Source organism: Nasonia vitripennis, chromosome 2 (genome assembly GCF_009193385.2).
Source record: "Nasonia vitripennis strain AsymCx chromosome 2, Nvit_psr_1.1, whole genome shotgun sequence".
In the NCBI taxonomy this organism is placed as follows: Eukaryota; Metazoa; Arthropoda; class Insecta; order Hymenoptera; family Pteromalidae; genus Nasonia; species Nasonia vitripennis.
Genome location: NC_045758.1, coordinates 2152745 through 2176028, shown reverse-complemented (window position 1 = coordinate 2176028; position 23284 = coordinate 2152745). Strand labels below are relative to the sequence as shown.

The 23284-nt window shown below is 50.6% G+C and overlaps 1 protein-coding gene across 2 annotated transcripts in view; it reads right to left on the bottom strand.

The window, feature by feature from the left end:
* The window catches only part of LOC100115550 (atrophin-1), a 35070-nt gene extending 12400 nt beyond the window's left edge, over window positions 1-22670 (bottom strand). The window contains exons 1-4 of one of the 2 annotated variants that reach the window (XM_016981769.3): window positions 21687-22670; window positions 14081-14083; window positions 7311-7379; window positions 18-965 (exon numbers count right to left, since the gene is read on the bottom strand). In XM_016981769.3, coding sequence (XP_016837258.1) covers window positions 18-965; window positions 7311-7330 — 968 coding nt within the window. In that variant the 5' untranslated portion in view covers window positions 7331-7379; window positions 14081-14083; window positions 21687-22670. The remainder of the gene's footprint in view (window positions 1-17; window positions 966-7310; window positions 7380-14080; window positions 14084-21686) is intronic. The other variant, XM_031923342.2, reaches the window with a different exon arrangement.
* Between the last annotated feature and the right edge of the window lie 614 nt (window positions 22671-23284).

Below are 23284 nucleotides of genomic sequence, written 5' to 3'. Positions count from 1 at the left end.
AGGGCGTAGATAAGTACCTGTTAGCCCGCTTGCTGGAGGTCTTGAGCTTGGTGCTGCCGAACTTGGTCTGGGCGAAGGTGGCGGTGGTGAAGGTGAGCGGAGCCTGGGTCCTGGGGATGAAGGCCGGCACGGGACTGGGCGAGCCCTTGAAGGAGCTGCTGATCGGCGTGGGCGAGGGCGCCGAGGAGGAGCCGGAGCCGTGGCCGTTCTGCTGGCCCGGGGGGCAAGCCTGGGCGGCCCCGGCTGCCTGGGCGGCGGAGGCCGACTGGGCCGGGGCGCCGGAGCCGTTGCTCGCGCTGCTGGCCATGGAGCTGGGGAAGGGCGAGGTCGACTTGGGGCTGAGGCTGAGCCCGCTGAGCGAGCTGCCGACGGACTCGATGGGCCGGAAGCACTGGGCCTCGGGGTTAAAGGTCTTGGTGACCTCGCGGTCGGCCGAGGACTCGTCGTGCGGGTCGGCGCTCTCGGAGTAGAGGATCTTGACCGGGCTGGTCTCGCCGATGCGGTAGCTCACCTCGCCCGGATCAACCCAGACGGCTAGCTCGGCGGGCAGGTTCTCGAGGATGTCCTGGATGGGCACGCCGGACTCCTTGGCCGCGCGCTCGAGGACCGGGTCGATCGGGTCGCCGGTCTTGAGGCATCGGAAAGCCGAGCCCTTGAACGGCTTCTCCGGGTACCAGTGGCCCTTGAACTTGTCCTTCAGGGCCTTCTCGAGCTCCTCGCCGAAGATGTTGACCCGCCGCCTCGGCAGCTTGTTATACAGGTAGGATATGACAAAGTTCAGCGCCAGCTGCACCTCTATGTGCATCTTGGGCTTGGAGAGGAGAATTTTCGGGCTGGTGGGGATCGCTACGAGCGATTCGCTTCTCGGCTGCGGGCGACGTGGACGGCGCGTTCGGCCGTCGTGGGGGGCGCTTCTCCTTGGGCAGCCCTCTTCCCAGCTCTCGGCTACCGGGTCGGCGTTGAATCTGAAAGCAGACGGAAACAGAATCGTCATCATCGAGATTACGCAACGAGCAGAAGATGATAATTGGGGAAAAGTGTGGGTACATCGGCTGTATCGGTTTTCGGCGCCGCGCGATTCAATTAGCGCACTACTTCGAAATCCCATTAACGCGTTCGCATAAGTGTCGGTGTCGCGTGCTCCGCTTTCGTTACGACTCATAACGCAGAGATAAGCACCGCTGCTTCCTCATCAGATAAGCCCGCACACATTACCCGCCCAGATAACGCATTCGTGGAGCACGATTCCGAGAAGAAGAAGAAGAAGAAGAAAAGCATGAGAGCGTCAACGCGCGTGAGAATCGCGGCGCGTAACGAATGTAAAGCAATTATATACCAGTGATTGCTCGCACGCACGCGTAGGTGTCACGCGAATGCTAATGCGAAAACTTTCGGTCTCCCAATCAAGCGTTTTCACACCCGACGATCGAACGCGCTGCAATAGAGGAGAAAAAGTCATCCGCCTAGCGACGAAATTCCGGGAAAGCCAAAGTGGATTCTTGCAGAAGATTAACACCAATTCCGTCTAATGTAGAGAGAGACAGCAGCAATGCCATAATCCGCGGGAGACAGTTATCTCGGCGCGTTGCTCCTCTTTCATAAGTCCCGCGCGGCGGCGGAGAAAGAGAGAGAAAGGACGACGCGACGCGCAGGACGTTATACACTGCAGCGCGCGGAGAAACAATTTCGCGGCAATTGCGGAAGTCTGCGAGCGAGAGAAGATTCTTGGGCGTAGTCCCGTGGATTTTTTCCTCCTTTATTTCTTCCAAAGCGACGATTCTCTCTGGACGCGAGATGAAGATTTCCTTTCACCGGGGCGCACATGCAGCGCGCGGGATTTGAAAGGAGCCGAGGATAAATGGGCTCTCGGACTCATTGTGCCTGGGGATTGATGGTTTTTTAAAAAGCGTATAAACAGTCGAACTCCGGCCGCAGGCTTTTCCAGCCGACAAAGGAGGACCGCTGCATACTATTCTCGAAAATAATTAGCCGGGACTAAGAGGCGATAATAAAAGTTACGAAAGCCAGGAGGCGATGAATGGGAGAGGGGAAAGTGTGAAAGAGAGGCGTTACCTCTCTCTCTTTCTCTCTCTCTCTCTCTCTCTCTCTCTCTCTCTCTCTCTCTCTCTCTTTCGTCTTTTATACGATTGAAATTTAAGGAGTAAAGACGTGCGTGAACATGCGATCGATTCAATGCAACATTCTAGGCGCGGTTCGCGATACGAGTGCAGTCGTTCGTCTTTCCCCGCTCACTTTCACCCGTGTTTTCGATCGCAGGGAAGAGCTTCGTTCTGCAATTAGTGCCAAGTAATGCAGGGTCGTATACCGACTATATACTAACGTATTCATCTCTCTCGGGCTCTTTATAGAAACTGTCCCGAACTACAATTAGAGCGACGTGCTTTCGTGAGCAAGCTCGTCCGCGTTCGAGCTATGTAATAATTACCGCAGCCCTTTCGATTGCCGAGCGGCTGCTGGGGCGGAAAGCGAGAGTCGCGTTAAAATTTAGTATTCGCTCGGATCGATAAGTCCCCTCGTGAATTTTCCGAAAATAAAATTTACGAAAAAATTCCCGCTCGATCAACAAATCAGCCAACTGCTCGTCCCTCGAATTATCTCCCTCTTCAGTGTCTTCCTCGCCCACAGCGTCTACACGAGCCTCACTCTCTCGGGGTGTATTGATCCTGGCATCGCCGCTGACTCTCGCACACACACACACACACACACTAACTCCGCCGGCATCGCGTGGAAGCTTTCCGAAGTTAAAAATACACGCGGCGGCGGCGGCGGCGGCCTTCGAGCTACGGCCAAGAAGAGAGAGAGGGACTCGGGCTAGGATCGCAATTTCCTGCTTTGCTCTTCTCTCGTCGGGAAAATTTTTTTGCGCTGCTTTGATCTGCCTTTTTCTTCGCCGAGCCAGAAGACTTTTGCCGGGATATTTCATAGAGTTTCGGCACAAGTTTCGCGGATATATAACCGGCCGCAGCGAGAAATCCGTATCTGCGGTTTATCGGTTCTTATTTCCCGCGAACTTCCGCGCGCTCTATCTACTTTGCCGGGGGTATTTCAATGAGATTTCGTTCTTGCCGCCGCCGCCGCCGCCTAAAGTTTGGAAGTGATTCTTCCGCGCGCGTCGTCGCCGAGAGGACGGTTATTAATTCTCTCCGCCCGACTGCGCGCCTCTCTCTCTCTCTCTCTCTCTCTCTCTCTCTCTCTCTCTCTCTCTCACGTGCGAGAGATTAAAAGCCGCGGCTGAATTGTTGGATCGATAACGCGTGTGTGAATTTACTATTTCACGGAATGTCGCGACGATGAAGTTTCGTTGCCCCAGCACTTCAAACGCGCGATAAGACGTTATGAAACGCGTAGCGAGCCTCGCTTCATTACGCTTATCAGCGCGGCGTAATGCGGGAGCCCTAATCGCTGTCCTCAGGCGTGCACGTTTGACTTTTCGAAAAAACACATCGAAAAATCCATCGAGAGTAGACTTTTCGCCGCGACGACAAAGTGTACGCTTATACACGTACGCAATCATCGGCGGCGGCGCTTCGTGCAAGTTGCGCAATCGTTAGTGCGGCACAAAAGCCCCCGGCGTGCGTCAGAAATTTCAGAGACGGTATAAAGCCCGCCGTCGTCCGCAGCCGTGAACAGCTAGCTGCTTCCCGCGCTGTACAATGGCCGCGTATTATCGTTCTTCATGTGGGCCACGGTAGCAGCGTGCCGCTGACAAATTTAGAATCCATTATAATGGAACTCGAATTTTCGTTATTTCGAAGAAAAAGCAAAATAAAGTAAAAAAATAGCGAATGGGGGTCACGTGAATGCCGTGCCCTCGTCGAAGCCGAGTCAATGGCAAAGAGACACGTTCCCGTTGCGCGAAGGGAGTCGCGCCCCTGTTGACGCGCTGTGTGTATAGGAGGGTAGATCGCGATGACCTAGTTTCGCGCCTGCGTAGGTTAGAGCTGCGGGGTTGACTGTATTTTGGACTTTTCGTGCGTTCGTACATCGATTATCGGGCGAGGCATGGTTGTTTCATTTTTTTTAGTTCGACTTCTCCTTGACCGCGATACGACATTGACCAAGCGTGGATTCTTTCAAAAGTGTCCGCGCAGGACCAGAGCGACACACTATATCGTGGAATTCTTTCGCCGATAGATGCTTGAAATACTATTTGAACGAAGTAGGAGATTTCGCGATGGCTTTCGAACTCGTGTACTTTCTATAGAATTCGATCATTTCTCATCGGCGTCGACAAGCTTTCCTAATGGCTCAATCAACAAGAGGAATAATTTTCAATTACGCGTCTATAATCTCCCGCTGAATTTGCATTAAATATATCAATTATCGCTCGTCACGTTCCGCGCAAATCCCGCGCGCCGGCTCTCGACGACTGGATTCGCGCATACATTTCGACGCGTAAAACAAACCTCTCTTTTTTCGCCTTTCTCTCTCTCTCTCTCTCTCTCTCTCTCTCTCTCTCTCTCTCTCTCTCGAAAACCGGCTGCGATAATGCGCGTCTGTTTTTTTCTCTCTCCTTATTCTTCTTCTTCTTCTTCGCAACTCATCGTGTAAAAGCGCCATTCACTCGCGACTCGCGTGAACGATAGCGAGTGCGGCGAAGATTACGAGCGTAAAAAAGGGGAGAAAGAGCATTATCGGTGCATACACTGTGCGCCGAAGCTCTTTAGCGTTTAATTAGCGCGTTACGTGAGCGAACCGCACGCAGTGCGAGTGTATAGAAGTTGGCTTGCAAAATCGAATATTACGGACTTTCGACTTGAACGGTCTTGTCGGGAGGATCGCTACCGCCGTTGGTTTTGTTTCTCTTTTCAGTGGAGGAGCCAGTTTTTCAGCGTCTGCGACCGGTTTGATGTTTGGTCTCGTGAGATAATGTTGTCTCTCTCTCGCGGACTGTTTTTTTTTCTCGTCGTGCGCCGTGTGTTATTATATTGTTCTCCTTTTTTTTTTTGAGGCTCTATACGCGGCGATGTCAATGTTCTCGACGATTTCATTATGCAACTGTTCTCAAACTTATGGAATGATTATCATTCGTTCAAAAAAAAAAAATAAAGGATTCCGAATAAGCCAGGCCAATATCTGTCGGCAGTGGCACGTGAAAATTTGATTGCAGAATGGATTAGCGGGTGTGTCCTGGCCGCTGAACGATCTGTACGCGCGCGTCCGTGATGGATGGCACAAACCCGTGTATCTCTTGTTTTGTAACGAATCGATGAGCTTTTCTAAAAATAAAGAAACGCCCGAAAGCCCCATGAAACTCTCTCGACAAGTGGACAAGTGCATCAAGTGCATCTCGCCTCTCTATTTCCGTCTCTCTCTCTCTCCTTTCTCTCTCTTCGGGCCGAGGCCGCCCACACACACCCACACACCCACACACACACACACACACACACACATTCTCTCTCCTCTGGTTGTAACGCAGCGGCGCTGCTGCGACTCGGCGGCAGATCAATACGACGACTCGACGAGCTGCTGCCGCTGCCGCCGGATACAGACTCTGTGCTCCAGATAACACCGGCTGCGCGCGAGCGAGAGAGAGAGAGAGAGAGAGAGAGAGAGAGAGAGAGAGAGGGAGAGAGGACCTGCCCTATAAGCCTCCATTCGAGCTCGGCTCCCTCTCTCTCTCTCTCTCTCTCCCCCGTATACCGTGCATTTCGGAGCTCGCCCCAAATTAGCCGGTATTAGTGGCGGCTCGCGAAAAATTACCGAGGGAGCTTGGCCCCGCGCATCGATTGTGCTCACTGTGTACAGGCCGCCCCGCCGTCGCCGAAGCTTGATTAAAAACAAAGCGTCGCTCGAAGTGTCGCGAATCGAGCCAATAAACATTCCAGCGAATAACAGCCACTCCTCATTAGCATAAACACACAGCATCGGGAAGGGAAGAAGCCCTCGTATAAAAACATCGATGAACGCCGGAGAAGCGGAAACTCGCTGTAGGTGTATCTGTACTTAATTCGCTTAATTAGCGAGCGCTGGAGTGTCTCCTCTTTTTTCCAGCTCGAAAAATAGCTGCGCGAGGGAGAATATCGCGTTACGCCGCTACTGTCGTAAAAAGGCATCGCTCGAGATACAACTACACACACACATCGGCAGCGGTGCGGAGCCGTAAAAATTTCACTAGGAGAGCGCGTTATAAAAGCTCGACGACGCCGCCGCTTATTTTCTGCCTCTCGGCGCGTCTGACGCCGTATTTGTGTGTGTCTGCGTCGGTGCAGTACCGGAGTTTCGATGAATTTTTAGCAGCGGCGGCAGTGAGATCGTTGATCTTTGACGCGATGCTTTCGCATTGATTTTCAGCCTTTGCAGCTCACACGCGCTGACCTCCTTTCTGCCGAGGAAGAGTCGCGTACACACAAAACAAACATCGATCGCCGATACGATCCGTCTTTTAATAAACCGCGACGGTGCGCCGATTGAAGAATATTTATTCGAATAGAGAGGCATAAGACGTATCCAGTCCAGAAGGATTTATATACGGCATCGATATAGAATCGGAGAACTGCTTCGCGAGCCTCCAAATGGCCAAAGTTGCGAGTGAGAGGCCGCTGGGAAAGGGCCGCGCAACGACTCTATCCTCCGGAGAAAAAGAGATAACAAAAAAGAGAATAACCGTGAAGAAGAATAGCGGTAAGAGAGAAAAAATGCCAGAGAAGAGGGAAAAAAGACGCTTCGCCGTTATATTCTCCCGAAGTAGCGTATACAGTATTGTTTGTTCCTCTCCGAGCAACTTTTACGCTCCCGTGCCTGGACAGTCGTCTAGACGGAATCTAAGAGACCCGTCCCGCGTCTCACCAACTCGGACTCGCACTACTCATCGAACCCGCGTACGCAACTATAATTTCTGCATCTGAAACTCCGGCACGTGCGCACATCGACGTTTTCGTACACACACGAGAGGGAGAGAGAAAGCCTCGACATTTCACCGGCGTAAATTCACGACGCGCCATTATGCGCCGCGCGAGAGTTTATGGCCTATACTCTCGGAAAAGAAGGAACTGCGCGCGGCCGAAGATTGGGTGGCGCAGAGGAGAGAACGCTTTACGAGCGCCTTGTGTAACGCGCGCGACCAAAGAGGAATTTGAATTTCGCGCGCTGATATGACGCAACTGCGCGAGCGCAGTGTAATTTTCGGCTGCAGCAGTGACGACGGCGTTATGCACGAGAGACCTGAAAATTTGGCGCGATCTTGTATAGTAAAGGCGAGACAAGATCGGGGAATGTGTATAATTGCGTAAGTATATGTGTACGGACGTAGAGTCTACTGTCGGCGAGTTAGATAAGTTGACACTTACGGCTGAGGGATTAGTGTCATAAAGTCGCGGCAGAGACGAATGCAATTAACGTCAAGATCTGCGGCTCACCTGGAACAGGCAGAGAGAAAACATCCAATTATCACAGAGTTTATCGTCGATAAAACGCTCGTATTATAATATTACTTTCAAACGCCAGTTTCCAAAAATCAGCCCTTGATTTCGATGAAAAAAAGCAACCCGACCGCGAACTTTTCAGAGCCGTTTTACGACAAAATTCTCGCGCCTCGTGAAAAAAAAACTACGTCCTCCAGAGAGTTCTAGCCATAGCATGGCTAGTGAATAGGACGAGCATTACATACAACGGAAAAGCCGCCGACGGTCGATCAAGTTTTCGAAAATTGGCTATAGGTCGCGCGCTGCGTCGGTGACGTCAATCGCGCACGGTTCGAGAAAAAAACAAAATTACTCGTTACTTCACATTGTTAATACGCGATCAATTTTAATTAGCGTACACCGATATACCAGCGATCGTTAAGGTGAAGTAACTCGGCGGGCCCATTAAGTCGAAGATAAGACCTACACACACAAACACACATCAACTTATTATTCGCGAAACTTTTCCTCACGATCCGCACCACAACGGCAAACAACCTTTCCCGGAATTCCCCGGCATCGGCGCCGGGAATAATAAAAATTCAAAAATCCCCATCACCTCCTCCTCCACTACTGTCTACAAAGCCAGCGCGCGAACACACAGAGGTCGAAAAAGCAAGCCTACACACACACAGAGCGTCCAATCGATCGCGTCCTGACGTAACCGCTCGGTGCGCGCTGCAGACACGTGTACTCGCGCTCGTGCTCTGTGCGGGCAATATTCGCGTCCTCGCCGCCGGCTGCGGCCCCTCTACTGCTCCACACACCGCATCGCGCACGGTTTTACGTAAGTAGATGCGCCGTAGTCGCGCATACAGGCCGGCTCTCGGAATGTTCGTCGAGAGGAACCGACCTCACTCGGATGGCTGCGCTCTGTCTGGGGATATGATATTTTAATTCGGAGGAAATTTAACGTTTTGCGCTTTACACAGAGGAGAGTAAATTTGAAAGTTGAAGGGAATTGAGAGAATTACATTTATACACGCTCGCTCTGCTAAACGCTTTCGTTAACGAACCGCGAAAAATTCTGGAAATGTGCAGTCCCCCGAGAGATATAGCTCACTGAAAAGAGAGAGAGAGAGAGAGAGAGAGAGAGAGAGAGAGAGGAAGAGAGAGAGAGAGAGAAGCCGATCCACGCCCGGAGATGGCCGTGCCGGGCTCGCGCGTTCATCGACCCACATGCTGCAGCGCTCCGGCATTTCACGCACGCGTACTGCGCGGGGAAAACCCTTTTGCTCTCTTTCTTAGGTCCTGTGCTCGAGCTCCGCTCTACCCGCGTTGTTATAACAATGAGTCGACGAGCTGCGAAAGTTCAGGGTGTCGATGCGATTGCGCGTAGGCGCAACTTTTAATAGCGGGCAGAAATTGTAAGTAGACCAGATGCTCTCCCCGAGAGCGGTCAGCGAGCTAGCGACTCCCCCGCAGCGCCGAGAGCGAGAGTTAATTGGATCTGTCTGAAGATGAACGAGGGGAGAGTTCGCGCGTCGGGAAAAGTCAAGTCCTGATGTTTATAACGCTCTCGTCTGCATCGAGTGAGATTTACTAAACAGCCTGACAGCGGAAAGTCAAGACGAACACGTGACTCAGCGGTCACACGTCGAGAAAGCACATGTACAACCCGTTCGCGGATATAGCGTCGCGATAAGATGCCCGCAGGCGGATTTTTTTTTCAAATTTCGCGCCGCTGGATGGATTTTTTCGACGCGTGTAACGGTAAATCGTACGAGCGAGCGAGGTGACATAAGCTCGCTCTTTTTTTCGTCGCGTGAATCACTGATAAAGCCGCAGCTTTTTTTCATTCGCGGCGCGCTTCGATAACCGCCGGCGAGTGTGTATAGCTAGATTTTTGTACATCGTATCCTAGACTGTTACGTAAACAATAGCGCAGCAGTTTCTGCCCGTCGCGCGCGGGTTAACTATGCATTATTCATAATAGCGTAGCAGCAGTAGACTGTTCCAGAAGACTTTGACGAGTGTAATTCGCGCTAAACGGAAAAAAGCGAGTAGCCGCGACTGTTTATCGTTTCTCGTAAAGGCACACACACACACACGCACACATCAGAGAGACTATATCGCAATAAATCCGCAAGAACATAGAGCGGCGTCCAGAGCGGCGCAATAATTGCGCTATTAAATTACCCGAGGAGAATCCAAAGTAGTTTACGCATTCCTCCGGTAACCCACGCACACTCGCGCTCTAAAGCGTCCTCGCGCGGAATATTCAATTTCGGCTCGCTCGCCTTTTTCGATGTATACAGCCAATCTGCCCGAGCGCGTAATCTCCTGAATATTTTCGGCAGTTGCATCACAGCCGAGCCAACGTGTGTGTTTGCGTATGCGTCGAGAGCTGCTCCTAATGAGGCGGCGGGAGGAGATAGCGACTTTTACAAGGCGCAGGAGATAAGACCTTCTGTTTCGAACTTGTTCTCGGATAAATCTTAACGAGTGTTGTACGTGTTATAACGGTATCGACCTTTTTGAAAATTTCGATCGAAACCGAGACAATTCATGCATTGCAGCGACAAATTGCGGCTCGTTTTTTTCGATCCAATTATAACCCAAGCCGCGAACAATAACGGCTATCACTCCGCGATACATCTCAAGATAGTACGCAGACCTCGTATGCTTCTTTTCGTCTCGGCTCGCGCACTTGGGATGCAAGGCTCGCGTTTTGTACTCGCTGTGAGCCGCTGTAACGGTTATTGCTCCGTGTCACGCTTTAATCCGGAAACGCACTGTAGACGGACTCGGCTGCGGAAGTACGTCTCCGAAGCGGACTTTTCTTCGCCAGCGCCCTGTGAGAGAACGATCTCGTTTTCATCGAGCCCCTATACACACACACACACAGAGAAAAGTTTTTGACCGACGCGCCGATCCAAACGTCGTCATCATCATCCGGGAATTAGCGCTGCTCGAAGAGAAGGCGTCGATAATCGATCGACAAGCTGCGAGATTGATCGGCGCTCTCGGTTTTTGCGCGCCGATCCCGTACACATCCATCGCACAGAGTGCGATGAACCTCGAAAGTAAAAGGCAGAAAGAAAGAACGGCGCGAGGCGCGACGAGAGGATATTACATTCCTCGAGGCTCACGTAACATTATTTTCGTGTGTACAGCAGTCGTTGACACTGCGATGCTCGAGTCGCGCGTATAATATGAATATACGTGTGCGCCGATGATGATGAGTCAGTAGACGAGTAGACGAGCGAGCTTTGTAACTCGGCTGCAAATTTTCCATCGACTACACACTATATCGCGAGTACTTTGCACTTTGGCCGAAAATCCCTGCGTCGCACACGCAAGGAGATAACGGAAAGTCGATCGATCGACGTTTTTATCGGCGCTTTGTTGACGGATCGAAATAATGCGCGCGAACGAATCCATCTATAATTTTGCTAAGCGCCCGCGCGCACGACTCGCGACAGTCGTCAAACGCTGTTCAAGGCTGGAGTGGTATGCGAGCAAAGGTTACGGGTTTCGCGATTTCAAGGGCGACGCGTTTCGTGCGCGCGCTGTTAGGAAATTGAGCTGGAATTTTCGTTATAATTGGTGCAGCAACGATTATTTATATTATTATATCGATCGGCTGACGTTTGGAAATAGAACCTTGTACAGCGGGCTGATTGCTTTTCTTTTTGGTCTACGTGTGCTTAAAAACGGATTATCGATTATCAATAAAAGAGTGTGTGTATTTATGAATGCGCGACTGCAGCTTGATCCATCAGCAGAGAGTCGTTATTTCCAGGTAAATATAAGTCTTTATCCAAAATGGTCTGTACAAAAGAGGCTACTTTGCTATAGCTTAATTAAGGAAGGCGCATTTATTATTTACTTTTTTTCGACTCTTAACTCGAATATGGCGTCGATATAGCAGTAGGTCGTTTTTACGGTTACTTGGAAAGACTTATTCAAAAGTGAAACAGGTTAAAGTAAAAGACCGATCGCGTTTTCCAATTCTATTGTATTTAAATCGAATATTCACGTTTTCCGTAGCAATGAACTTCATATTATTCGCTTTATGCGTTTACAGTTATTCCGATTCAGCTCGACTCGCTTAATTTAACAGTATAAAATCTGCGTATATGGAAAGCACCTGATGCAAGCGCTTGTCGTCGTTGCGTCACGCTCAAAATTATATGGTAAAGAAAGTGAAGCGAGCGAACTTGCACTTTGCCTTCGCGCGCGTATTTCCGGCTCTCGACTAATTATAATCGATAATTTATCGCCCGCGCCACCTTTGTTCCGCGGTCGCAGCCTCGTATAAATTGTTTGTTGTTATAAAACGCGGTCGCGAAAATAAATCGAGTGTTTGCGGCGGCTAGTACGAGATGCGATATAAATTTACATTTATGAATTATAAATAATGGCCGAGAGACGAAATACTGGAAGCTCGCCAAAGTCCTCCACGTGCGTTTATATTTCGAGAGCCATAGGGGGAAAAAATTCGTCAACTCGGCATTCCCGAGCGGTGAATCGAGATCCTCTGGACTATTCCAGAGAATGATAGCATTGCGAAAACTGCAGCAACCGCGAAAGCGCAGTTACGAGATTAAACGTTTCCTCTTTTTATGACAGGACGGAAATATAATTCGGTCGTTCCTCGGTTGTAGTGAAAAAAATAATAGCTTTCGGCACACCCAAAACACCTCGAATCTTCCAGACGCTCGCGACTGCTCGACAAAAATCGAAGCCTGATAAGGCTCTTCCCCCCCCCCCCCAACTACGTACACCCCAGAGTCTGTGACGCAAGACGCGTACACAGCCGTCGCCGAAAAAAAGAGCGAAACTTTCCTCCGACAGGTGAATTATTCGCTGCGCTATACCGAAGGCGTGGGGGAAGGAAAACAAACGTGGCCGACGATCCGGAGTAATGATAAGCCAGTATAGACGACGATGATTTTTATTGATGCGCTCTTGGCACAGTATACGTATATTGTACATACGGCGAACTTTTATTAGATTCAGAATAACGCTGATTCACGCCGTATTATCTGCTCGCGTTTCGTAATACGACGCTTCGTATACACAACACATATCAATCGGAGTAACGAGCGTTTCATGCTGATCCGAAGCTCCGACTCGATTAAAGCATCGTTATGCCCGAATCGCAAGAAATCCCGGTGTGAGAGATCGATCGGAGCTTTTGCCGTTTAAATAAGTCTTCTCCACACACACACACACACACACGTACACAGTGTGACTAAGCCACTAGTAGGCAGTGTACTCGGAGAGAGAGAGAGAGAGAGAGAGAGAGCCGCTGGCAGTAGTCGAGCACTCGAGAATGCAAGCTCAGATTCGCGGCTATTTCTAAACTAGGGCAGAGAGCACGCGAGAGAGAGAGAGAGAGAGAGAGAGAGAGAGAACCGACGCCGACGGCGGCCACTCGAGAAAGAAGGGATCGATATTAACGACACAGGAGCCACCGACGCTGCTGCAGTAGCATTTCGCCGATAACACGGGCGCGCGCGCGCGGGAGGGGCGCCCCCGGGAATTCCCGCAATGCACGAGCGCAAGCGCGAGCGGTGTCTTCGACGTACGCAGGGGTGAATAATGCGAGAAAAATTGAGAGTCTTTCTATAACCGTGTCATTATCATCGGATGAAATATTTGTATACATCCGTTCGAGATTCGCGATCGAATGTTGTACGCTCTTCCTTCGAGAAAATCCTGGTTTCTCCGCCTATGACACACTGCATCCTCTTTATTTCTTTCACCGGCTTTACTTCTTTTTTTCATACACATTCTCCGCAGCCGCCACCGCGATGCTATAGGCGCGATAAGCCGACGCGAGAGAATCGAGGTTATGCCCGCGCCTGCAGCCGGCCGATAAAAGAGCCGTCTCTTATTCTGTGCACACACTGCAGGTATGCGTCTTTAATATTTTATCGCGATTAAATTTATACGGCGAGTGTATGCATGTGTTTATCGAAAATCGAAGAGTATTCAAACGACAAAGCGGCTATTAATGCCCCGCGCGCGCCGAGCGAGCTTCGAATAGAGGCGCGAAAATTAGAAAAGAGAGAGCCGATTTGTTTTCTTGCCGTTAATTGTTCGCAGAGCGCGAAGCACGTTCTCTATTCATAAACAAACGTTGCATCATCCGAGCGATCTGAGCTATAGAACCTGTAAGTCAAGCTCGGCATCGATGAAAAAAATCGATACCATCCCGGCATTTACGCGTCCGCCCGAAATTTCAGCCTCGTCGCGCGACGAAACAAGAGAGAAAGGAGCAGCGGCGGCGCCTCGATATGTCGACAGTCAGATTTATACACATACACACACCCGCAAGCGTCAAGGATGCGTGACGTTTTCCGTATAGGGCTTCCCGAAATCGGTCTGCCGCGAATTAGCCTCGTGGTTTCTCTCCTTCTCGTCGCCCGGGCTTTTTATTCTGCGGCTGTATGACGCGGCGACGCGCACTTGTGGGACAAGGTTTTTGCGCTCGCGCGCGAGTTATGGAGCGAACGCTGATGCGTTATGTTGTTGCGTGGCGTTTTGCCGCCGCTCTCTCTCTCTGACTAATCGATTTCGGCCGTGGTGTTTACTGTTTTGTATGCGGCTTTTTACGGAAGCGATTAACCGACCTATTTAACGGATTGTATGGGACTTACGAGGTGTGGGAGATTAGCTGAACCGGCCATGATCGCATAACTCACCAACTGTAACAGAAAGAGAGAAAATGGCGGTTAGATTCGTTGTGTTTTGATTACACCTTGAGTTCGTTGTCACTCTAACGAATTTCAGTCTCGAAGTACGAACTCTTTATTCGCGAACGATGATCGAGCGTTTTTACCGCGCGCCGGAGAATTATCGCGGTTTTGGTCAAAGTGCAAGTTTCGCTCGAAGCGCGCACTGGAGGAAACGCTCGCGTAGCGACGAGAGAGAGAGAGAGAGAGAGAGAGAGAGAGAGAGAGAAAGAATCAGCTCATGAATATTCAGCGATCGGCTGTTACGCGCACGTATGGCGATGCAAGGAAACGGCTTTTCTCTACTGCGCTTCGGAGTTTCCTAGAAAATAGAGTTTAACCTCCGACGTCGCTCGTATCAATCCGAAAGCTTTCGCAAGCAATCGAAACAGGCGAGGAATTCCGATGCACGCTTTCGGCAAATTTGCTCTGCCGGAAATAAAAAAACAAGATAAAAAGAAGCGATCGCATTCGCGAAAATACCTCTCGGCAGCGGCGGTTTATTTAAATCTTTGCGGGCGAAGCTGGGCGCGAAATCGAAGGCAAAACGACGAGCGGCGTGCATCAGCGTCGAAACAAGCTCTCTCGCGTGTTCTTTTTCCATTGTAAAAGCAGTAGCAGCAGCGGAGCGGCTCCGCTGGGGATTAGTTAAACGGCTCGAATGATTCACTCGCAGCTTTAATTCAGCAGCGCGAGCGTTCGTACATTTCCAGCGAATCGCGAGCTTTTCCTTTCGCGGAGAGATTGTAACAGCGACGACAACAAACATCACACTCGCGGAGATCTTGGCTTTGCGCACTTTTTTCCTCCCTCCCGTAGGGGTCGATAATAGTTTCACGCATGACTCGCGGCAACCCCTCTTTGAACTTGGAAGAGAGAGAGAGAGAGAGAGAGAGAGAGAGTGAGAGAGAGTGAGAGAGAGAGAGAGAGAGAGAGAAAGAGAGAGAGCGAGAGAGAGCTTGATGTATAGGGAGAGAAGGGACGCACAAGTGGCATGGAAAATGGGCCACTGGGTCGTTTCCTGCGCTGCTGCTCTCGGGTGTTGCGCGTACAATGGGGCCGCCGTGATTGAGATTATTCCTACGTGTGGATGTAGTCGTCATCTGCTGCGACTACGTTATAGCGTCTGTAGCGGAGGCGCGTCGGTATGCGATACTTTTTACACATTTCGTACACAAACAAATTCGACGTAGGTATTACACCGTCCGTGCATCAGAGCACAGACAGACGTATAAGTAAAAGTTTGCTCAAGTGTCGCGCGAAGAAGCCGAGGAGAGGAATAATCGGACGCCTTGAATTAATTTAATTCTGACTAATCCGCCTTGACACTCGATCGCACGCGCACTCGATGATGATTTTCTCCTCGGGGACGGCTGCTATCGACGCGCTGCTGTCGTATAGAGTGGAAAATTCGAGAAAGGCCTCTGCGCGCAATCGATCGTAATGATCGACGTATACGAGCTAGTATACGACCGTTTCGGATCTAATAAGCCGCGTGCGATTGTTTCCGCGGAAAAAGAGCGTCGAGGGGTTTTATGCAACGCGCTTCGGCAGAAAAATAATTATTTTTTTTTATTTTTCTCTAGAACACGGAGAGCTAATCTGTTCGCGTTGTAAACCCGTTTTTATCGATTACTATAGCCTCTGCGTCTCTGAAAAAGCCTCTCCAATTGGCTTCGTCGTACGCACAAACACAACTGCGTTAATTAGCGTATACGGCGTATTATCTACAGGCGAGCATTTTCCCTCCGTGTGTAGACGCTTCGGAATCGTTAATTGCCACCTTGCAGCGAGCGCTAGGGGGGGGGGGATCATTCGAGAGGCGGCGCGCGACGAAATATGCACATCGTAGCGAGAGTCGAGTCTCTCTCCCTAAACACAGGGCAACCCGAGTCGCCCTTTAACGAGCTGCTATAACGACTCCCACGCCTCTTCCTTTTTTTCCACCCTCGCTCTCTTATATACATTTTTGGAAAAGGCTAACGGGCTCACATTGCGCAGCAGGTGCGAATTTCGTATATAGGAGAGATTTAAGTTCGAGCGAAGAACTTGCGAAACAAAGTCGGCCGTGTGATAAGAACTCCGAGCGAGCGACAAGTACGAGTAGGAAAAGTCGGATATTCCCCGGATATATTCTCGGGGCGTCGTGGCGGGTGGTCCGAATAAGAGATTATACCGGGCCGCCTCTCTCGTATATTATCTGGGTCGCGGGGTAGGGGGGGAAGGATTCGTGCTTTTGTATTCCGTCGTCGCGGCGTCGACGTCGCGAGTTTTTAACGACGACGCCGACCTATATAAAAGTTGCAAGCAATGCGCGCGAGGAGATCGATAAGCGAGAGAGAGAGAGAGAGAGAGAGAGAGACTCCGTGGATGCGTCGTTTGTGTCTCAATCGCACGCGAGTATTATTATTATAGCGAGATCTCCGACGTGATTGCGTGTGCGTGGGGGTCTATTTTTAAGAGCCATAAAAAACGTATTAATTAAACGTCGCAGGCCGGCTAAGTATACGCATTAAACGCGCGTCCATAAAAAGAGTGTATAATAAAAACGAAAAGTTATCCCAAACGCGAGTGTGTATAGCTCTCGTTGAATCAATTACACAGCAGCAGCAGTAGTGCGGGGCGAGTTTGTCGGAAACAATTAATTACACGATTATCGCGCAAGACTTCCGCGTGTACACATTCATACACACCCACACACACACACACACACACACACGCACACGCACTGTAACCCAAGAGAGAGAATATTCCATCCGTGTATAGCAGTCGCGCGCTTGGGCCGGCTATCTGGCTACTTTATATTAATTAAGCGGAGAGCCAGTCTAGTGTAGCCTGGGCATAAATCTCGGTATCGAGAGCGATAGATTTTGTTCGCGCGCGCTCGCGACAACTATACATTCTATACACGCAGGCGCACAATGCCCGATATATCTTCCGACGCGGAAACAGCCGTCGCTGCTGCGCGGCTAAAGGTTAGGGTTATCGGGAGCGCGCATGTGCGTCGCGTGTGTTTACGCCTATCTTCTCCGTATATTAATTTTAAAACGTATATAAAGGCTAATAGTAGGGCACCAGCGTGATGAATTGCGGCCGGCAGGTCTCTCTCTCTCTCTCTCTCTCTCTCTCTCTCTCTCTCTCTCTCTCTCTCTCTCTCTTTTGTCTTCGAACTGGCGGCGGAAGATTGATGTCGCGTACACTATTTGGACAACTGCGACTCGAAGTGTGTACAATTACTCGCAGTCGAACACGGTTATGAAATAAAGCGCGAATCCATTTCCGCCGTACACTCGCTGAATTGTGCAACACACGCCAGCTATATAGAGCTGCTCCAGTGAAATAAAACTCGCCTATACACACAGCACTCTCACTTTAATTGTATCGAGAGAGAGAGAGAGAGAGAGAGAGAGGTCCATTGTTCCATTGACATTTCTACATGTGCAGCTTGCACACAGTTGGATTGCATTAACGAGCGGCGTTTTAAACGCAAATATTGTCTTCGATTTTCATTCCGGCAGGCAAACATTAATTAACACTGCCGTACACTATATACCAGCACAGCACTGTATCGAACCCCCCGCGCACATAAACAGGCGAGTTTATACGCGCGATAAACCCTACATCGACGATTATAGAGAGAGAGAGAGAGAGAGAGAGAGAGACTCCGCTGCAATTTCCCAACGGGAAAATTTAGCCTTTATACGCTTGTAAAAACACGCTCGATCGGGCATTGTGCGATGATCCTCTCTCGCTCTCCGTAATACACTTTCTTCTTATCCAACGATTATCCAACGTCTCTGCTCGCTCGCGTGCGAGAGAGCAACGCCGCCGTCGTCGGTTTCACTTTCACGCGGCTGCACGGCTCGCTGGAAAATTGACAGGCGTGACACTGCAGCCCGTTACATTATATAGCCCCCCCCTCTCTCTCTCTCCGATGCCCGATATACACTGTATACCCGCTGCTTTCTTCCCGCAAGCGCTCGTCCGCGACGTAATCGCATCACCTTTCGATTTCGATCGGCTGACTTTTACGATGATCGCAAAGGATTTTTTTTTACACTTGGTAAACATCTCGGATCCAAAGTTCGGATCCAATTGTCCATTGTCAATGGTTACGACTCCATTGGCGGTTTGCGGTACGAGAATAGCCAGGTATCCTAGGGAGAGGAGATCCTAAATATATTCATCGTGATTCATGTTCGACATTATGTAAGCCCAACATACGCCATTGAGTCGCCTTGGAAACCGATACCTGCAATATTTCTACATTAGCGTCGTCGTTTTACCGTATACACACACGATGCTTTCCATAACCTTTCGCGCTGCACCTCGACGATAGGTGTACCGTAAATCAAGCTAATATTCACTTAGGATTTCGCGTCGATAACAGCAGAGAAGCTCCATTACTCAGGAATCCGTCACAAGATGCGCTTCCTCCTCTCTCTCTCTCTCTCTCTCTCTCTCTCTCTCTCTCTCTCTCTCTTTCTCTCTCTCTCTCTCTTTCTCGCGGGTATACACTCGGAGACGAAAATCGCATCTCGCGCGCGCTGAATTTCCGATCGACGTCGTCATCGGCCTTTCGCGCTATTTTGTTTTCGAGCGCGCGCTCGCGAGGGCGAATAAGTTGCCGAGTTCTATTTTTGCGCGCGATCGAAGCCTCGAGAGAGAGCCGCCGAGTCATCGCTGATGCTGATGTCCGTCTACTTTTGCGATCGGGTTATTTATTTGTTTTTAAACGTTCCCACCTTTTTATAATTATTTTTTGATAAATAAAGCTACGGTAAACAGACGCGCGACAAAAGGAAAACGTACACACACGCACACACGAAAGCTCCCACTGCGTCTGACAGCTCCGCCGACGAGAGCGCGCACGGCAATTGGAATGTATTATTTACGACAGGCTAATTAATTTGTTAACGACGAGAGTCGCGCGGCCATTTTAATAAACGACGTACACTACCTACAGCCGTGTGTTCTCGCGTGTTAGCGTGTGTGACAATTTCACGCGCCGGCTATTTCTGACGCGGAAATTAGTGGCGCGCGCGAGCTTCATCGTTATAAATACATGTATCGCGGAAAGCTTATATACGGAAAGAGAGTAAACATGTTTTTTTTTCTCTCTCTCTCTTTTCGCGCATACACTGGGGGCTGTACAATCGCGTGTGTGTTGTGTTATGAATCGGATGATTGACGGAAGCGAGGCATAAATAATGCATGCGCTCGGCGTTTTGGCGAGTCGGGACCAACAACACAGGAGTCGCGCTGTCGTAAACAAAGCTTTCTCTCTCTCTCTCGCGCGCGGTGCATCGACGCGCGGGGCGAAAGAAAAAAGAGAGCGCACATATACATGCACACACGCGGGCCTATAAACCCGAGCTTACAGTAGTACACCTAGGCAGAAGAAACTAAACTAGGTCAGATCTCGCGAGGTCGGGACGTTTCATTTAAAGCTCGCGCCAAGCGCTTACACTCTCGGCTCCGATAAAATTATCGCTATGCATATAACCTGTCTCAGCCGGCGGATCCATTCAGCGGCTTTTAAAATTTCATCGGCTCTTTGTGTCCGCGGTGCTGTTTTTTCCTTGAGGCATAGCTAGCCGCGAGCTCGACAAGTATGTCGAGCTTTTCTAATGCATCAATTGCAGGCTAATGGGCGAGTGACAAAATTGCGTATAAAAAAAGGAGAGGAGGCGTCGAAGAGCCGCCACATCGATCAGCAGAACGACAACGTGTAAAAAAGTGCGCATTGCGGTAGAGCGAGGCTTGCGCGCGCGTGTGTATCGGCAGCTTTCGAGCCGTCACTCTCGCGCAAGCTCTCCTCGATGAAACTTTGATACCGTACGCTCGCGTCGAGTGGAAAATGAAAAATTCACGCGTAAAACTGATTGTACGGGCGAAATGTAGGTCAAACACCTCTGCGGTAGACAGCCGCTCGCAAATTAGGCATCGCCCGGTTAAAGCTCCGAATCTCTCTCTCTCTCTCACTCTCTCGGTGTCGGGTAAGCCGATCTCTCCCGGCGCTTCTGTGTCTTTCTCTCTCTCCTATACGTTATTCGGGCACGAGTATCGAGTGTCGAGCACCCGATACACTCGCTGACCTTACGAGGACACGGGGTCTTAATCGCGTGCTCTTTTCACTTTCTTCAACGCTACTTACAGCGAGAGCTTTTTTCAGCAGGTGACTTTTTCCTCAAATCTCGAGAGCTGCCGGACGATGATCGATGCGGTAATTGCGCGCTGGCTTTATCGAAATTTCGGACTCGGCGTGTCACGCGATAACGAAGGCTCGGAATTATAAGCGGGGAAAATTGAATTTTTGATCAGCGCGCGCAAAATTGACCGGCGGTTATCCAATCAAGCGCAGTTGCAAATAGCGGACTCTTCGATCCCCGTTACAAGCGACACGCTCGCGCCTAAATTAATTAGAACGGGTCGATGCGTGTTACTCGCGGCGCGCGGCGCAAAGCCCTTGTTTTCGCAAAAAGAAAAATAACGCGACATCGACAATTACGCGAAAAGAACAATCGCCGTTTGCAAAAGACAGCCGGGCGCGCTGGCTCTGACAGTCTCTAATTAGCAACACAATCCATTATACGCGTGTCCCGTTTATTATTCGCTGCGCGACACTGCAGCCGCCGCCACGACGGCGTCGTCGTCATAACGAGAGAGATCGATACACACGCGTTTATTATAGACGTCGTCGTCAGCCCCGAACCTATCGGCCATTATCATCTCTCCGTCGACGCGTTACGGAAAGATCTGGAGCTTCTCTATGGAGTAAACAACAGCGCCCACGAAAGACATGAATGAGCGATACGGATCGCGCGCTCTGTATGCGTGTGTGTTTACTCCTCGACTTTTCCACCGCGCACCGAGTTTCGCGACGCGCACAGACAGAAGCCACGTGACCTTGCGCTTGCTTTATCGGGTTTTTATTGTAATTACCGCTCGCTCGCTCGTTCGCGCGCGTGAATTCCCGAGGCGTCTCTCTCGCGAGGAGAAAAACGATGCCAGATAAAGCTCGGCGCGCGCGTTACGACATTTTCGAATTAATCGCACGCACGTTCTGAAAAGGATTTTCGGAGCACACATAGCTCGTGAGCTGCGATCGATATACGCGCGCTCCAATATTTCCGGGCAAAGTTCGCGCCTCGAAATAGAATAGGCTTTGTTGTGGAAAGATTCAGCCGCGGGAATACGCTCAAGGTGAAGATAGTTTCGGGGCGAGATGAACGCATTCTGGAAAATTGTCATTTTTCCTCTTCTCGCATATGTTGCCGCGGAGTCAACGTTCTCGCTTGTTGTTAGAGAAAATAAGTGCGCGCTCGAACAAACAAATCGTTATCTCGCGCTACTAAAGCGATGGATCATCTGCATCCCAGAGAGCGGCCAGAGTGCGAGTGAGAGATTATTTTCGATCCAGGAAATGACATTTTCGGAGCACTTAGAGCCCGGCCCGCTCTGAAAATAGCCGTCGCTCGCAGCGCGCTCTCTCGCTCTCTCTGAAAAAAGTCGGGCGGCGAGAAAAAGCCGGCGGCGCAGAGAATAGAAGCGTAAGTATGGTAGTACTACTCACGTGTCAACTCGTCGGTGCCGCTCGTTAGCAGCTGCTATCCAAGCGGGAGACGTCGTCGGGGAGTGTAGTCACTGCAGATCTGCTGCACACACACACTTTATTATTTCCCCCGGACAGTCCAGTGGTTCTCACGTGACGGTATGTTAGTGCCTGCACATAGAGTTACGATGCAGGCAATGACGGCGCAAGGACGTGCCCCGCTATTGGATTATTCTTCCTCCTCTTCTTCTCTCTCGGCCGCTGTCACTGCGGCGATTTTTCTCGCGGATTTTTAGCTACTCACTCGCGCTCTGTCTTCTGCTCCGTCGGTCGAGAGCTCACTGCAGGAACTATGCCTTCGTCGTTTGTTGTGTCGTAGAAAAGAATAATCAACGCGCGCGCGCGCGTCTGTGTTTGCGTGTCGAGAGAGTGTGTGATAGAGTCGTGAAAACGTCACGGATAGAGAAGACACGGACGGTTATTTATAAAAGTAAAAAACAGAGAGGCGATGCTAATGATACAGGGTTATCTGGAGCTCCTATGGTTTGCGCAGACGGAGATAAGAGCGGCGGCTCCTCTCGAACTCAAAGGTGATTCGCTACTAACTCAAAGGTTGCAGTGTCCTCTGCTTCTTTCCTCGCACTTCCTCCTCCCTTCCGATGTTCTCACTCCCTCCTCTCTCTCTCTCTCTCTCTCTCTCTTTCAGCTCGCTGTGATGATACACCGAGGAGATCGATTCACTAATAGCAGTGCAGTGCGGGACTCACACCGAAACTCTCAATCTGATCTGACTCTCTCTATCTCTCTCTCTCTCTCTCGTACGTTTGTGAAAAAAACGAACCCACAGTCGCGCGATCCGTCGCTCGCGAGTGCCGCTGCGAGACTGAAACGCGGGGTGTCATGTGGTGGACTTAACTCGCTGCGCTGCGCGACGAGTGGGGCGTAGACCGGCGCGAGAGGAGAAAGAGCACGTCGCTCGCTTCGGCCCGGCCGTCGGAGGGGAATCACTCGCTGCTGCTGCCGCTGCACGCGCTTGCTTCGCTCCGGTCTCTCTCTCTCTCACGAGTGGGGAGGGAAGCGCGGGAGGGGCAGCCCTGGGAGGAGGAGGAGGAGAGCGACGCAAGGACGGGAAGAACTGCTTTTTTTACTCGCGATGTGCAGCCAGCGCGCGATAAGACGCGCGATGCTGCGCTGACATAGTTACGGGATTTTTTACTCTGAACGCGAGAGAGGGAGGGGGGGAGGTGAGATCTGGGTTGCGAGGGGTAAATTTCGGTGATTGCGCTACCGCGTATTTGCATTTTACACACCGGCATGCGTCTCGCACATGATCGCGCGCAGGCAAGAACGGCAGAGAATAGATAAGAGAGCCGCGGGCGACTTGTAACCGAGTCCGAAACTTTTGACGAATCGATAAGGCTCTCTCTCTCTCTCTCTTCTCTGTCACCGGTGCTCGATAATGATGGATGTTCTTCGAGACGCGCTTGTCAATCGAGAGAAAAAAGCCCGTTCTCCCTGCTGCGCCGAGTTAAAAAAAATAAATAAATAACAGCGGCGTTTTTGCCGAGAACAACATATATATCACCAAGCGCGCGCAAGGCGTTTCCATTCCAATTCGC